The 15,997-nt window shown below is 30.1% G+C and overlaps 1 protein-coding gene across 1 annotated transcript; it reads left to right on the top strand.

Moving 5' to 3' along the window:
* Positions 1 to 6,394: 6,394 nt before the first annotated feature.
* LOC139098842 (beta-1,3-glucosyltransferase) lies at positions 6,395 to 11,836 on the top strand. Its single transcript, XM_070651181.1, has 8 exons — positions 6,395 to 6,493; positions 8,662 to 9,006; positions 9,457 to 9,569; positions 9,855 to 10,046; positions 10,184 to 10,320; positions 10,494 to 10,686; positions 10,778 to 11,076; positions 11,245 to 11,836. The coding sequence occupies exons 2-8, from the start codon at positions 8,943 to 8,945 to the stop codon at positions 11,756 to 11,758; spliced, it is 1,512 nt and encodes a 503-aa protein (XP_070507282.1). The 5' UTR covers positions 6,395 to 6,493; positions 8,662 to 8,942; the 3' UTR covers positions 11,759 to 11,836.
* Positions 11,837 to 15,997: the final 4,161 nt, after the last annotated feature.

Raw genomic sequence — 15,997 nt, 5'->3', positions numbered from 1 at the left:
ATTTTATGATAAAAATTTCCATTTTCACACTTCTCTAAGCTATTTCCAATGTTTCCTTGGAGTTTAATATTTTTCATCACGCATTTTCACAGAAAATTTTAATTTTTTGAAAAGTGTCGAAAAAACTATTCCTTAATTATTAGAAATCAAATTTATATTAAAGTTAATATATAAATTTCTTGATAATAATTATAATAATAATATCAAATAAATACTTTTTTATTAATATCATAAATTGCAATCCCACAAATATTTATAATATGTCGTGGTGGCGAAATGGGCAGAGTGAAGGTTTCAGTATACATTAGGTCATGAGTTCAAGCCTAGTCATGAGCAAACTTTTTTAGCATTTTCTTTTTTGGATAATTTTGTGTTCTTTAATCATAAAATTCAAGCGAGGTGGAGTCCGACACTACTGTGACCTAATAAAAGTCGGGCGAACGAAGCGAAGCGAAGTGGAGTCCGACACTACTGTGACCTAATAACAGTCGGGCGAACGAAGCGAAGCGAAGTTGAGTCCGACGACTGTGACCTAATAAAAGTCGGGCGAACGAAGCGAAGCGAAGTGGAGTCCGACACTACTGTGACCTGATAACAGTCGGGCGAACGACACGAAGCGAAGTGGAGTCCGACACCACTGTGACCTAATAACAGTCGGGCGAACGAAGCGAAGCGAAGTGGAGTCCGACACTACTGTGACCTAATAACAGTCGGGCGAACGAAGCGAAGCGAAGTGGAGTCCGACACTACTGTGACCTAATAAAAGTCGGGCGAACAGCGAAGCGAAGTGGAGTCCGACACTACTGTGACCTAATAAAAGTCGGGCGAACGAAGCGAAGCGAAGTGGAGTCCGACACTACTGTGACCTAATAACAGTCGGGCGAACGAAGCGAAGCGAAGTGGAGTCCGACACTACTGTGACCTAATAACAGTCGGGCGAACGAAGCGAAGCGAAGTGGAGTCCGACACTACTGTGACCTAATAAAAGTCGGGCGAACGAAGCGAAGCGAAGTGGAGTCCGACACTACTGTGACCTAATAAAAGTCGGGCGAACGAAGCGAAGCGAAGTGGAGTCCGACACTACTGTGACCTAATAACAGTCGGGCGAACGAAGCGAAGCGAAGTGGAGTCCGACACCACTGTGACCTAATAACAGTCGGGCGAACGAAGCGAAGCGAAGTGGAGTCCGACACTACTGTGACCTAATAACAGTCGGGCGAACGAAGCGAAGCGAAGTGGAGTCCGACACTACTGTGACCTAATAAAAGTCGGGCGAACGAAGCGAAGCGAAGTGGAGTCCGACACTACTATGACCTAATAACAGTCGGGCGAACGAAGCGAAGCGAAGTGGAGTCCGACACTACTGTGACCTAATAAAAGTCGGGCGAACGAAGCGAAGCGAAGTGGAGTCCGACACTACTGTGACCTAATAACAGTCGGGCGAACGAAGCGAAGCGAAGTGGAGTCCGACACTACTGTGACCTAATAACAGTCGGGCGAACGAAGCGAAGCGAAGTGGAGTCCGACACTACTGTGACCTAATAACAGTCGGGCGAACGAAGCGAAGCGAAGTGGAGTCCGACACTACTGTGACCTAATAAAAGTCGGGCGAACGAAGCGAAGCGAAGTGGAGTCCGACACTACTGTGACCTAATAAAAGTCGGGCGAACGAAGCGAAGCGAAGTGGAGTCCGACACTACTGTGACCTAATAACAGTCGGGCGAACGAAGCGAAGCGAAGTGGAGTCCGACACCACTGTGACCTAATAACAGTCGGGCGAACGAAGCGAAGCGAAGTGGAGTCCGACACTACTGTGACCTAATAACAGTCGGGCGAACGAAGCGAAGCGAAGTGGAGTCCGACACTACTGTGACCTAATAAAAGTCGGGCGAACGAAGCGAAGCGAAGTGGAGTCCGACACTACTGTGACCTAATAACAGTCGGGCGAACGAAGCGAAGCGAAGTGGAGTCCGACACTACTGTGACCTAATAACAGTCGGGCGAACGAAGCGAAGCGAAGTGGAGTCCGACACTACTGTGACCTAATAACAGTCGGGAGAACGAAGCGAAGCGAAGTGGAGTCCGACACCACTGTGACCTAATAACAGTCGGGCGAACGAAGCGAAGCGAAGTGGAGTCCGACACTACTGTGACCTAATAACAGTCGGGCGAACGAAGCGAAGCGAAGTGGAGTCCGACACTACTGTGACCTAATAAAAGTCGGGCGAACGAAGCGAAGCGAAGTGGAGTCCGACACTACTTTGACCTAATAACAGTCGGGCGAACGAAGCGAAGCGAAGTGGAGTCCGACACTACTGTGACCTAATAAAAGTCGGGCGAACGAAGCGAAGCGAAGTGGAGTCCGACACTACTGTGACCTAATAACAGTCGGGCGAACGAAGCGAAGCGAAGTGGAGTCCGACACTACTGTGACCTAATAACAGTCGGGCGAACGAAGCGAAGCGAAGTGGAGTCCGACACTACTGTGATCTAATTCGAGCGAAGCTCGAAATTAAATATTTCGAACGCAGTTCGGACTTGGTTGAGCAAAGCTCACAAATTTTTACGATCTGAACGGAGCGAAGCGAGTGAAGGCGTGAAAATTTACCGCACCCGTCACAACACTACGATTTATGAGATAATGCTAAACTAATCGAGCTAATCGTGAAAGGCTGAATGAAAAACAAAAAGACAAACAGATCGATATTTGGACTAAAAAGTTGAAAATAAAATACTTTATAAAAAAACTTTTTAAAAATCATCGTTTTTCGCATGGACTAAAAAGTAAAAAATAACTTTTATTTTGTGATTTAGAGAAATTGGTTTGAAAGTTGAGACCACCCATGAATTACAAACATGCACCTTGACTTTATCGTATAGTTCTACAACAAAAAACGAGGGCGCGAATCTTTGATGAAGTTCTGATACCAGGTGCCCTCGTTTTTTGTTGTAGAACTATACGATAAAGTCAAGGTGCATGTTTGTAATTCATGGGTGGTCTCAACTTTCAAACCAATTTCTCTAAATCACAAAATAAAAGTTATTTTTTACTTTTTAGTCCACGCGAAAAACGATGATTTTTTAAAAAGTTTTTTTTTATAAAGTATTTTATTATTAAATTGTTCTCATTTTATTAAAATTCACAAAAATCTTTGTTTATAATATTTTTTTATTTATTATTAACAATTAAAATCCCACGTAAAGCTTGACGAGAAAAATCGAATTAATTAAATATTAGTTTTTCCGAATAGATGGGCATAGAAAATTTCTGTACAATATAAGAAATTTGCAAATTAGGTGTTTATTTATCAAATAAATATTTTGATCTGTGTTTCTGTGTTAAACAAACATAAATAAATCTTAGATTCACAATATCTCATAGAACACAAATAACGTCCATAACTAGATGCTTTAATGAATTAAATTAGTTAATGGTATGATCTCAAATAATCTCGATCTTCTATTAGATTCGATAATATGATTCATGGGCGATTACACAGATGAAATTATGGTGACATCTCAATCTGCGCCTTCATGTTCAACCTACTAATTAAAAAAGTTTAAGTATTAAAATATCTAATTTTGAGTAATCAATTTTTTAACATCAAGACGTTTATTTAGTGTTTATGAAGTGTTAACTGAAGTATTTAACAATAATTTCAGGTAGAAATTTCGTACAAGGTATATATTAAAGAATGTTGTCACTAAAGTGGTCGGCTAAATCTTCACTTATTTAAAAAACGCCGGCTAAATTTTCGCTGAATAATCGAATATTTTAGCCGATGCCGACTAAATTATTAGCAGCATCTCTGGTATATATTAATTTATGATAAATTTATACTTTAAAAAACTACATAAAGTTGGTTGAAGCGACATGCTTTACGTGGTACTACTTTGGTTTCATTTGTCTTTTCGTTATTTATTTTTAATAAGTTTTTAAATTAAAATATCTGATCTGCAAAACTTGTTCACAGAGGTACATATTAAAACACAAAATATATAACTTAATTTAATAATGACAGCTAAATGAGAACCTACATAAAAATATGACATATCCAGAAGTAATAAATGAAAATTAAAATTAAAACAAATAACGAAAAGCATCGAAATTAAACATTTTAAATAAAATTGCTACACAATTTTTATACAACTCATAAGTTAAATGCAAACATTTATTATCCATTTCAAATCTTGTAATAATTTATATTTATGTAGTTTTGATAAAATAATTTTAAAAAAACTCAAAGAAATTATAAATAGATCAATAAAAATATTGTGATATTTTTCAAGAGAATTATTCTGAATAACATAAGAGTTAAATTCATTTTTAATAAAATATTTAACATTTCAGAAATAATTTAGTACCCATCATTAATGAATTTTAGGAGGTTTCAATTAAAAAATTGTATTTAGAAAATTTTCAAGAAAAAGAATCAAATGCCTAAAGCTTTTCGAATTATTCTTGCAATATTGATGAGAAATAAATTGCTCCACTTCTATCATTTTCATTTTCGATGAAACACGGAATCTGTTTCAGATGTTCATCATTGGCATTTTGGTAATTGAATGAAATGTGATTTTTTATTTCCCTATATGAAAAACCGTTTAACTCGCAACAAGCGCATCAAAATTCAGATTGCGTATATATCGTATGTATTTTCAATTTTTATAGCAAAATATATACATTTCTATAACTCAATTTTGATTTAATACACTCTACTTAACACTTTAAAGATTATATATTGGAATTAAATATTGTGCAATAATTTTTTATTATGTGATTTAAACATACATGTGAAGAGTAAATCATCGTGCTGTGTTAATAAATCTACCATTTAGGAAACACTGATTAAAATATTTAATTGAATTATTTCAACAACATTCCATGTGTCTGTACATTATTTATTTGTAATATTTTGGTTATCACTTAAATATAATTTTTAAAGTCAAGTGAATTTATAGGATTGTAGTACATTGCATTTATATATCCTAAGTCATGCGATTGTAAGAAGTTGCAAAAAAAAATCGTCTTCATCAATAAAACAGATTTAAAAAAATACCTATTGTGTTGAAAGAGTGTCGAAGTGGCTCGGTGGTGGAATAGTTTAGTCCTTTGGTACATAATTATTGCAACACCGATCTAGCGATCATATGTTCGAGACTCGATATGGGAAATTTTTCATTTGTCCTTTTTCGAACCATATCTAATGGAAATGCGACTCATATTCTCCATATGAAGGCTATATGCAGTATTGTCATCAAAGAAGTAGTTAGGATCCCAGTATAACCTGTAGCTCTAGGTTTGAGCGGGAGATTTGGTGAATCATCTCTTGTTAAACTATCAATAGCCAAGCAACGCATATAAACGCGCAGCTATGGATCTTAAGGTCTGAACAGCTAATATTTACCTATTTATTTATTTTTTTTTATTGTGTTGAAATTCGTATATATGTCTGTAAAATGTCTAATGTATATCATTTTCTCTGAAAAAAAGGGAAGAAGATAAAGTATTTCTTCTATCTTCATGAAGAAATTTCAACGAGAAAAAGTATCATGAAATGATTGCAATGAAATCGAACTAGATGGACAGCCTTTATTGGAATAAAAAAAAAGAAAATGCACACACCAACTACTCTACCACAATTTAATATTGAAATCGGAGGCATTGAAACGTGAATATTTTTTTCCATATGAAACGTCATTTCGATGAATTTTTTCACATAGAGAATCATTCAAAAATGTATCAATTTAATTTTTATACGTTTCAATCTGATGAATTCATTCAGGCACATAAATAATAAAATTGCGAATGGATTGCTTCTGTTTAAAATGATTATTTGTACATTTCCAAAAGTATTACAAACTTTGACTAACTCAAAAAACATATCTTTTAATAAAGATTGCAAAAATGTGTAGATGAAATGTTTGATCAAAGAAAAAAAAAATCTTTTATTTTTTTCTTTCAGAACTTGGAGTCATCAAAACAATAAACGGCATTTTCATTTCCCTCTCATGGCGTAATAAACTGAAAGCAATTTAAAAGTTTTTATCATAATAACAACAAATAAGAGACATAAGAGAAAAACAACAGATTTTTCCTTCCTTCTATACACTTTTTATTCCTTTTCATATTGCTTTGAAACTTTGTTCTATTAACTTGAGCAAGATAACAGAGAAAATTCATTCATAAAAAAAAATAACTGTTGTTTTTCATTGTACACGACAAAAAAACCAATTTACTAGCCTCACGAGACAAACAAGTCTACAAATAGACACGTGCATTTTCGTCACTTTTTCGTACTGATTTTGCGCATTTTTAATGTTTACAAAAAGACTTTCAACATAAGTTTGATTGAATCCTCACAACACTTTTCAGTTGTCGTTATTCTGCAAACGAGTGAAGAGCATAAAGTGAAAGTTCTGACAAGATTAATTTGAAAGTTAACTAAATATAATAATACACCTTTCAGAAATTTAAATAAATTTATTCAGTGTAAATCTTAAAAAAAAAATCTGAAATAAAGAGAAATGACTTTACAACTAATTAATTTTAATATACCTAATTGTAAAATAAAATAAAATGGTAAAAATTAAGAAAAATTATGTTGAATTTTTGAGGAATAAAAAAATGTTTGTGGTGGCATCGGAAAAATAATAAAAATTATTGAATCAGAAATAATAAAATGTTTATTATATCTCAATTCATGATTTTTAAAAAGACATAAAAGGATTGTAAAAAAAAATACTTACAGACACGAAAATATTTATGACAACGCTATTTGTTGGTATCGAAAACATATTAAATAAAATCAAATGCATAAAATGTTTTTTGTCATACTATTTTTGTATTTGATAAAATTTATAGAATTCATGACGATTAATATTGTTTGAAGATAGCCAAGATAGCTAGGCCTTTTTGTCAAAATTTTATAATATTTTGTTATTTAGTTTAGTTTCAGTTGCATTCAAAAACTGTTTATATTATAAATTTACAAATCAATCTAAAATTTCTTAAAAGCCTTATTATAAATCAATTTGATATTAAAAAAATAATTGCATTTCTTGACTTTAAAATGTTATAATTATCGTGTTAAAATTGAAAGTAACTCCATAACAGACAATGGCCATGGTTTCTTGTACAATAATAGCACTAAGAAAAATGTGTTTTTTTTTTTGGTTTGTTAGGGCCAATTTCAAAAAAAAAGTGCGTTTTAATATTTACAGACGTTTCTTACTTTATTGTATAATAGCTAGTTTTTATTGATAAAATTATAACATCATTTCATATAAAAAATATTTTTATTTATCATATGATTTTCATGATTTAAATACTAATGTACAAAAGTATATGTTTAAGGATTTACAAAAATCATTCAGTCTTTGTCATAAAAAAAGATTTTCTCCATCTTCCAGTTATCCACTTTAGTTTTGTAAAAATATCTGGATTAAGCTTTTAATATACTAAACTCTTTCACATATTCAAAATTTTTATTGCTTCATTGATGATAACAATAATTATACTAAATCTATTAGATTTGGCAAATAACTCCATCAAGGATGATTTAAATATTAATAATATAATTAAATTCATTTGTCATTCCGCTCTAAGCTTTCATAAACACAAAATTTCCTAGATTTTTTTTTTTTGGTTGTTGTGAACCTGTTTTAGATTTGTTATTATTTACCTGTAAAAAAGTTTTGAGAATCTCAGATCACAGAAATTTATAGTTATCATATAGATCCAAATAAAAGCACGGGGAACCGCTAAGTCATAATCTTCCCACCCTGCTTGATGGGGAATTATTCTAGTTTTAATACATTATCCGTTAATCTGATAATATTGAGATTTATACCAATTGAAGTTTTCAAAGATAGAGCAAGAAATAAACTTCTGAGATTTCTAAAACTTTATCCAAGCACCGTTTCGGAACTTTTAAGGCTCCACTCAACCTCTTTTATTAGCACCAGGGTTGCAAAAACAGTAACAGACACAGGCAACAGATCTGTCTGCGAACAGGCATTTCTGTTTTTGCCTGCAAACAGGCAATGCTTGTGACGGGTAAAAATTTCTCTGAAAAGCTGAATTTTACTTCGATTTTCTTTTATCAAGGTGGACAACTCTTCAAAAGATTTTCTTAGATTAAGGAAAACCAACCATCTTTTAAAAAAATTTGTTTTGGGGAAAAAAGTTTACCTGCTAACAGACATTGCCTGTTCACAGGGGCTTTCTTCAGTCTTGTGTCACTCTTGTAAAGATACTAAGAATCTCTTGTTCTAAAAAGTTAAAAACTGGTAAATATAAAGTTTCACTAAAAAGAGGATCAGTTTATAGCAAATTAACAGAATAATAAAAACTAAATTATATAAATGAAAATTTTCCAACGACTTCTATAAAATATAATCTGAAATAATGCGACTGTTAAAAAAAACTACGAAAACTAGTTTAATCTAAGCCGTATTTTTTGAAATTTATTTGCCAACGGTACTTTAAAAAATAAACATTTATTTAAATTTTAATTCATTTTAGCATAGTGACAAGAAAATTTTAACAAACTAGAAACACTTCAGGGCAATCTGTTGTCGCTATTCATAACTATTGAAACTAATTGGGTAGTAATGTCATTTCCAAATGATTCAAATTTAAAAGAATAATATTTGCAGTAAATTTACTACAGTTTAATTATATTGAAATGAGTTCAAAAACACTAAAAGAAGATATATATTGCAGCAACTGAATGTGAGATGTTTTGACGATGAAATAATCATAAACTCTAAAATAATTATATCAAATAATGAAAATAATTATTCTATTGGTGAATCAATAAAATATGCATGAAGCGTAACGCTAATATTCATTAAATTTATTTCTAAAATTCAACTATAAATATTCATGGAGAGAATAATTAATGTTTGAAGAAGCCTAGAAATTTACTGAATGTGATATGTTGAAATTTGCACTTATTTCATTCACGTTTATCTTACTGACACCAACGACATGTGGAATATGTAAGTTTGATACTAAAATATATGTAAAATGAGTAATTTTTTTCGTACCAACATTTGAGAAGAATACAATCCTTCATGATGAAAAACCATATTGAAGTGTAAATATTGACAAAGATTTCAATACATTACAATAGCTAAGCTTATAACAATAACATAAAAGCACTTCATAAACATTTTTTCTGATTATCTAGCCACAGGAGGATTCAAAATGTCACACTGTATTTACATAAAAGAAAAAAAAATATTTTCTTTCCATTCTCAATGTTCTAAACATGGCTCACTCTTTCCGAATTTCCTTTTGCTTACTCAAAGAAATCTTGATTTTTCTCCCTTAACAATAAGCTTATTGGATTCATACAAATAGAATGAATATAGATTCATAGTTCAACAAATTTGCTGTAGATTGGACATAAAATGCAAAAAGGAACTAAATTTAAAATTCAAATCCAGTTTCAGATGAAATATCATTTTTGGTATTAAGCCAGAAGAATAAATATCATTTGGGAATAGCAAAGCAACTGAAGCATACCATTATTGAACAATCATTAAATTTAGACGATGGTGTAAGTAGATGAAATTTTCTTTTCTTTGTGCTATCGTACTCTTGCGAAAATTGGAAGATTATATAAGATTTTTTAAGATGAAAAAATAAGATGACTTGCATAATATTCTAAACATATTAAGTGAAAAATTACTCTAGCAGTCTTTTTGTTATTTGGTTTAAATAAAGTATCTTGAAAAGAAGTAAAAATGGTTTTATCGCTTGATAACTAATGATAGCAAATATTTTTTTTATTTACCTACCTTATTAATGTAAATAATTTAAAATAATTTTCGTAATTTCACAGACGAATCCAAATATTTATCTTGCACATGAAGTTTTCAAAAAGGACAATTCATGGGCAATTATTCCAATATTGATTGACATACGAAATCAATTAATTACATCAAAAACAAAATGGTTTGTGCTGTGTGAAGCCAACAGTGTCATCAATTTCAAAAAACTTTTGTCTAGTCTTAGTACAGAGGATGAAACAAAGGTAAACTATTGCAACAATATTGACTTTTTGAAGCCATAAAATATTGTTGGAAAGTTTTCAAATGAATGGAATTAAAGGATTGAACACAATCAATGAGAATAAAGGATTATATTTCTCTGTTTTTTTGCTTACTGAAGGAAGTTTATATGGGACATTCGTTATATGATCGTGAAGCAACAATTATCCATCACTTTGCATTCTTTCGCAATCCATCACAGTTTCACTATCCGTATTTAAGAGCAGGTGTTGCATTTTCTATTCCTTTACTAAATAGGTCAGTAATTTATTACACTCTTTCCCGCATAAACTCATTAATGTGCAAAACTCAATCAATCTGATTGTCGATTTTGGACATTCTAACTAATTGATTTACAATTTTTCACCTTAACCACAAATCCATTACTAATACCGTAATCATTAATTATTCAAAATTTCTCCTTTATTTAGGTTGGCCAATCATTTGTCGTTACTGTCGCAACAGCCAAAAATGCTCACTGATTTTACAATAGATGCAGCACATGAGATTGCCCTTTTTATTTGGAATGTTGATAAGAACTTAGTTTTGAAGTCTGTGCCTTATTTTTGTAGTCACTATGGTCTCGAATGTGCAATTTATGCAAAAGAGGAAAACATTTTTTGTGTAAGTAATATACATATTTCAGAAGAAAAATGTACAAAGACATAGCCACAAACAATAATTGTGACAAATTATTGTGTCTGATTCTCTCTAGGGCAACGCTATTAGTCTTGATAAAGTTTTATTTGCTGTTAAAACTTGCGGAAAGTATCATAAAGAACGGTTGCCATTTATACAGAAAACATGGGCACGTTTTACAATTCACTTGAGGTTCTTTAGTGATATATATGATGCTACCATTCCAACAGTTCAAACCGGAGTTGAGAATACTGAACGTGGCCATTGTGAAAAAAGTCTCAAAATTTTACGTCTTATATTAGATGAAATTTCAAAAAATTCTACATTAAAAAATATAGAATTTGTTGTTTTAGCTGATGATGATACACTTTTAAGGTAAGTAAAACTATATTTTAAAAATGATATATTTTTTTTTTATTTTTTAATTTATAATAAAAGCTTTCGAATTATTGTTAAATTTTTAATGCATGAATTTTCTCCTTTGAACAAATCTTTATATTCTTCTACGTATATCTGTTGTGATGAATCATTCAATGATAATAGCATTTCATCTCTCTCTGAATATCTTGGATGCTTTGATAAGAAGGAGTTTATGTATTTAGGAGAGCGTTATGGTTACGATTTGTTTTCTGATGGTTACAACTATATCACAGGAGGAGCTGGGATCATATTCAATACAAAAACCATTAAAAAAATCGTTGAATCATGCAGTTGTTCAAGTATATCATCACCAGATGATATGATTATTGCATCATGTTTGAAGCAATTGAATATTGAGGCAATTCATTCATCATTATTCCATCAAGCTCGTTATAAAGATTATTCACCGGAAGTTTTAGAGAGAAGTTCAATATCATTTCATAAGTTTTGGCAAATTGATCCATTCGAGGTGTATGAACATTGGTTTCGTAAAAAGGATGAAGAATATTATGAAATTAATAAGCACATATTATCCGATTATAAATATATTAAACAGAATTGTATGACGCCTTCGTCTGTTAAAAATAAACAAAAACAGAAATCAAATCAAATAAACTCTAATCATATTGAATTATGATACTTATATATAAGAGCAAATTAACAACCTAATTAATTATAATTTTATATGAATGTAAAGAATAATTTTAATAAGATATTCATGGAAAGAGAAATACAGTTTATATAAAGTAATTTTTGTGTTTTATGTACTCATTTGAATTACTTATTTCAGCATAGGGATTAACAAACTTTCAAGAATATTAGTTGAATTTTGTCAACTAAATAATAAACATTTTGGGTGATTAAGAAGAGAATCTTTATGCACTTTAGATAAAAAAATTTTCAAATTTATAATAAATTGTTGAAACTTCATTTTGATATATATATAATAACTTAATACTTTACTGGAAAGCCAAAAACACAACAACTTGTTCTGTGTTCTACAATTATCAGTTATAGCTCTTACCTCTAAGCTATCGGATATGTTTGAAGTTCCTGGTAGAATGCCTATTTAAACTATTGCTCTGCGTTGAAGGTTCATAGACAGTGTATAGATCTTAAACCGTTGATGGGTCTTTATTCAGAAATTCCAACAAATTTTTAATCACATCATTTTTGATGATTTGCTGCTTTAAATTTACATACATTATATTTTTTAGGCATGTAGGTATATTCAGGATTTCGAGAAAAGCAAAAAATGTTTAATATTAAGTATAGATGTCTTAATATATCTGCTGTTTTTTTTTACAATTTCCTGCATCCCATGAAAATAAAACTTTTTGTTTCATAATACAAGTTATTGCGATTGTTGAAAAAATAAAATGCTTTTATGTCTGAAAGTTTCTGTTGTCATAAATATCATAAAAAGAAAGATTTTCCGTTCAGACAATTGTCTATTATTATTTCGTTTCATACGATTGTTTATGAGTTTTTGTTGCTCTGCTGCTTTTTTTTGTTAAGATAAAAATTATGAAAAATTCAAAATAATATATTTGTACAAAAACAAAAATACTTATGTCGCTAGGTTACTTTTATTGTCTCATCTAGGATAAGTTGATTTTTGTAAGACTGTTTATATTTGTATGACAAGATTTTAAAGATATGACTAAATACATATTAATTTAAATTTATGTTATGAATAATACGTGTATAATACAAAACAGTGTAATAAACAAATTCTTTCACATAATTTCAATTTTGAGGTATAGTAAGAGTACTAAAGCCCCTTAATAAATATGTTGTCTGCTTCAGTCAAAAATGCAATAAAATGTATACACACATTCATAATATACATATTTATTTGTTATGCGGTGAATCCTAAAAGCAGCAAATAGCAATTTATTTAAATTTTATTCACATTTATGTTGGTAGAAAATTATGTGCTCATGATGTTTTTCTCTTGTGGCAAAATATATTTTTATTGAAATTTATTTACACTGTGAGGAGGGAATGGGAGCTGTGGAAAAGTTTTTTGCACAAACTTTTAAAAGAAGAAAGGTAGGAAAATCAAGTGTCTTAATGAAATGAAAAAAAGAACTAAGTAAACAAAAATAAATGAACAAATATACCTAAGTGCTCAACAAATGTTTATTTAAAGTTTAAAATATGATAAATGGAAATAAAAAGTTACTGTCAAAGTAAGTATTTTATAATTACCGTAATTAAAAATTATAAAATTCTACAAAAATTGTCATCATTCAATGTATAACGATTTAGAACACTGTGCTACAAGAGACGTTTATTTTATTTGGGATACTATTATATTAATTATTAGCTTAAAAGAGCTGTCATTTATTATATTGGGATGACAATTTTGAAAAAGGAAACCTAAAGCAATTGCGATAATTATCCTCAATCGAATACAATGTTTTAAAATTGGACACATTTTCTTTTCACAAAATTACGTGAAAACTTTAACGTTAATTACATCAATTTACATTTTTAAACAATCTTACAAACAAATTAACTACCTTAAACTAAACCACAAAATAATTAATTTACGATCCTTTAAAACAATTAAGACTTCCATTTAAAGAAGAAAAAAAAACTTTTTCGTTAAAAAAATATAATAATAATAATAATAATAAACAACTTGAACTCGAAATAAACTTAAAGAGCATTTTAATGTAGATTGAAAGAACTCGTTTTGTTCACTGTGAATCCATTAAGAACTCGTGAGTAATAAATATATTTTGCTCTCGCTCCAGGAATCACAAGAAAAATGCAAACAAAAGAAAATTGAATTTTCCCGTATTTTGGGTATGAAAGATTAATGAGAGAAACGTAAATCGAATCGCAAATTTACATCAGATTGCGATGAAAATCGTCTTTCATCTTTTATTGCTCATTCTTTCTTTTCTCAATCTTATTGTATATACCTTTAATTTATTGTTTGCACTTCACTCAACCGTAGCTTTTGCTTATTTGCTTGTTTACTCATTTCAATTTATATGCGTATTCTGGGGACGTATATTTGTGAAGAAAATCAACGCTATAATTTTGATGATTCCTTTACAAATTATAGGAAGAACAATTATTCAATGTGTTCGTAGAAACTCATTAAGAAAGCATTTGTTTTCAATTTATATTTCTTTAATTTTTGTCACAAAACATATTGTGTTTGACTTGATAAAAAATTACTGTATTATAATCAGCAAATATTACTCTTATCCTGTTCATCATGAAAAGCATGATGGTGAGAGGATTTTTAAAATGAAGAAATATGTTGACGCAAATGAAGATTGAGGAAATGATGTTCATCAACGTTATCATTCAATGAATATTATGTAAATTTTTTTAAGAACGTCAACATAGTTGTTTTGTAATTTCCTCTCTCTTCATCTTTACCTCAATTGAAATTTGAAAATATCAGCAATATGTGAAGGGAATATAGCAAAGCATCAACAAGTTTTTGCTTATCCATATTGACATCAACATTAAATTTGCATTTATTACTAACAATCACTTGAAAATTTTCATATTTTTGAGACATTCTCTTATTTTAGTATAGACAATGGTGGTCATAATATCTCCATCAAATTCCGTCGGAATCGATAAAATTCATATATAAAAATACTTTTTCGCTCTATATCTACGTTATTTTCAGACAATTTGCCAGACGTTTTAGTTGACACAGAGAAAATATATACACTCTTTTGAACAGAAAAAGCATGTAGAAATTAAATTACGAAAAACATATAATTTTTTTGTTGGCAAGCTTTCTATCGCCTGATGAATAATTTCTCTTACAAACATAAAAGGGAAAAGGAATACTACAAAAAATAAAAGACAGACATAACTTCCGAAAGATTCGTTAGGATCAATGGAGCCATCTGTATATAAAAAAAAAAATCTTTTGTTTTCCATCAAATTTTGAACATATAAGTTTTAAACAGAGGATGTTTATTGTGTGCTTTAGTTATCTTTTAAATCTAAGTAGAAAAAAATATAAAATTTAAAGTTATTCTTTTTATTAAAATAATATGAGATAATATTAAAGTTATTGGCATTTTCAATATCACTTATGCCGTTTATACATCCATTGAATAAGAACGTGACAAAAGTTGATAAGTTCTGCGAGAGCAAAATAACAATTCTTGCCAAAAGGTATATTAACATAATACAGTAATAAAGTAGCTATTTATTTTGCCTCCTACTTTGTTACATCAGTATCATATTGCTATAGTAAAATCCAATTCAAAATGTACAAAAAAATTATATTTCGGTCACGATCTCATCGCTCGACAGATAACGATGATAATATGGTCGATTATTATATTGTTAGATCATGCTGAATTTCATGTGTCTTTTTTATTCTACAAAATATGTTTCCAATACAAAAAATGTATAATTCAAGTTGTCACAAAAATTCCGTGAAGAGTTTTCATAAGCATTTTTATTTTTCCATTTTCAATTTTATTCTTTTGTTGATAAATTTAAAAAGAAACTCATTTTTAATATACAAAAATCAATATTTAATCTGAGCTTAATCTCAATGCCTTAAGTACTGTGATACAAGCAAGCATGACAAGAATATTTTCGAAATCCCAGTCATAAAATTGTTCCGTAATGCAATATGTCATAAATAGATTAATAATTAAATATTTTTCAATCAACCGCTGATTTATTAAAATATGAAGCTCTCTTTTAATAAATTTATTTTTACTGCCCTAAAGCATGGAATTTTCAGATATAAATTTATTTCACCATTCGTGTCAACAAAAATAGTGAAATTAAAAAAGTTAAATTTTCAACATTTATCCATTGTTTTTTTTTAATAAGTTTCCTTAAAATATAATCATTGATGTTTTGAACATTT

The sequence above is a fragment of the Chironomus tepperi genome, unplaced genomic scaffold (assembly GCF_022539635.2).
Source record: "Chironomus tepperi strain 1889 unplaced genomic scaffold, CSIRO-AGI_Ctep_v1 contig_454, whole genome shotgun sequence".
Classification (NCBI taxonomy): Eukaryota; Metazoa; Arthropoda; class Insecta; order Diptera; family Chironomidae; genus Chironomus; species Chironomus tepperi.
The sequence above is the reverse complement of the archived record's forward strand: the minus strand, read 5'-3'. Positions and strand labels throughout refer to the sequence as shown.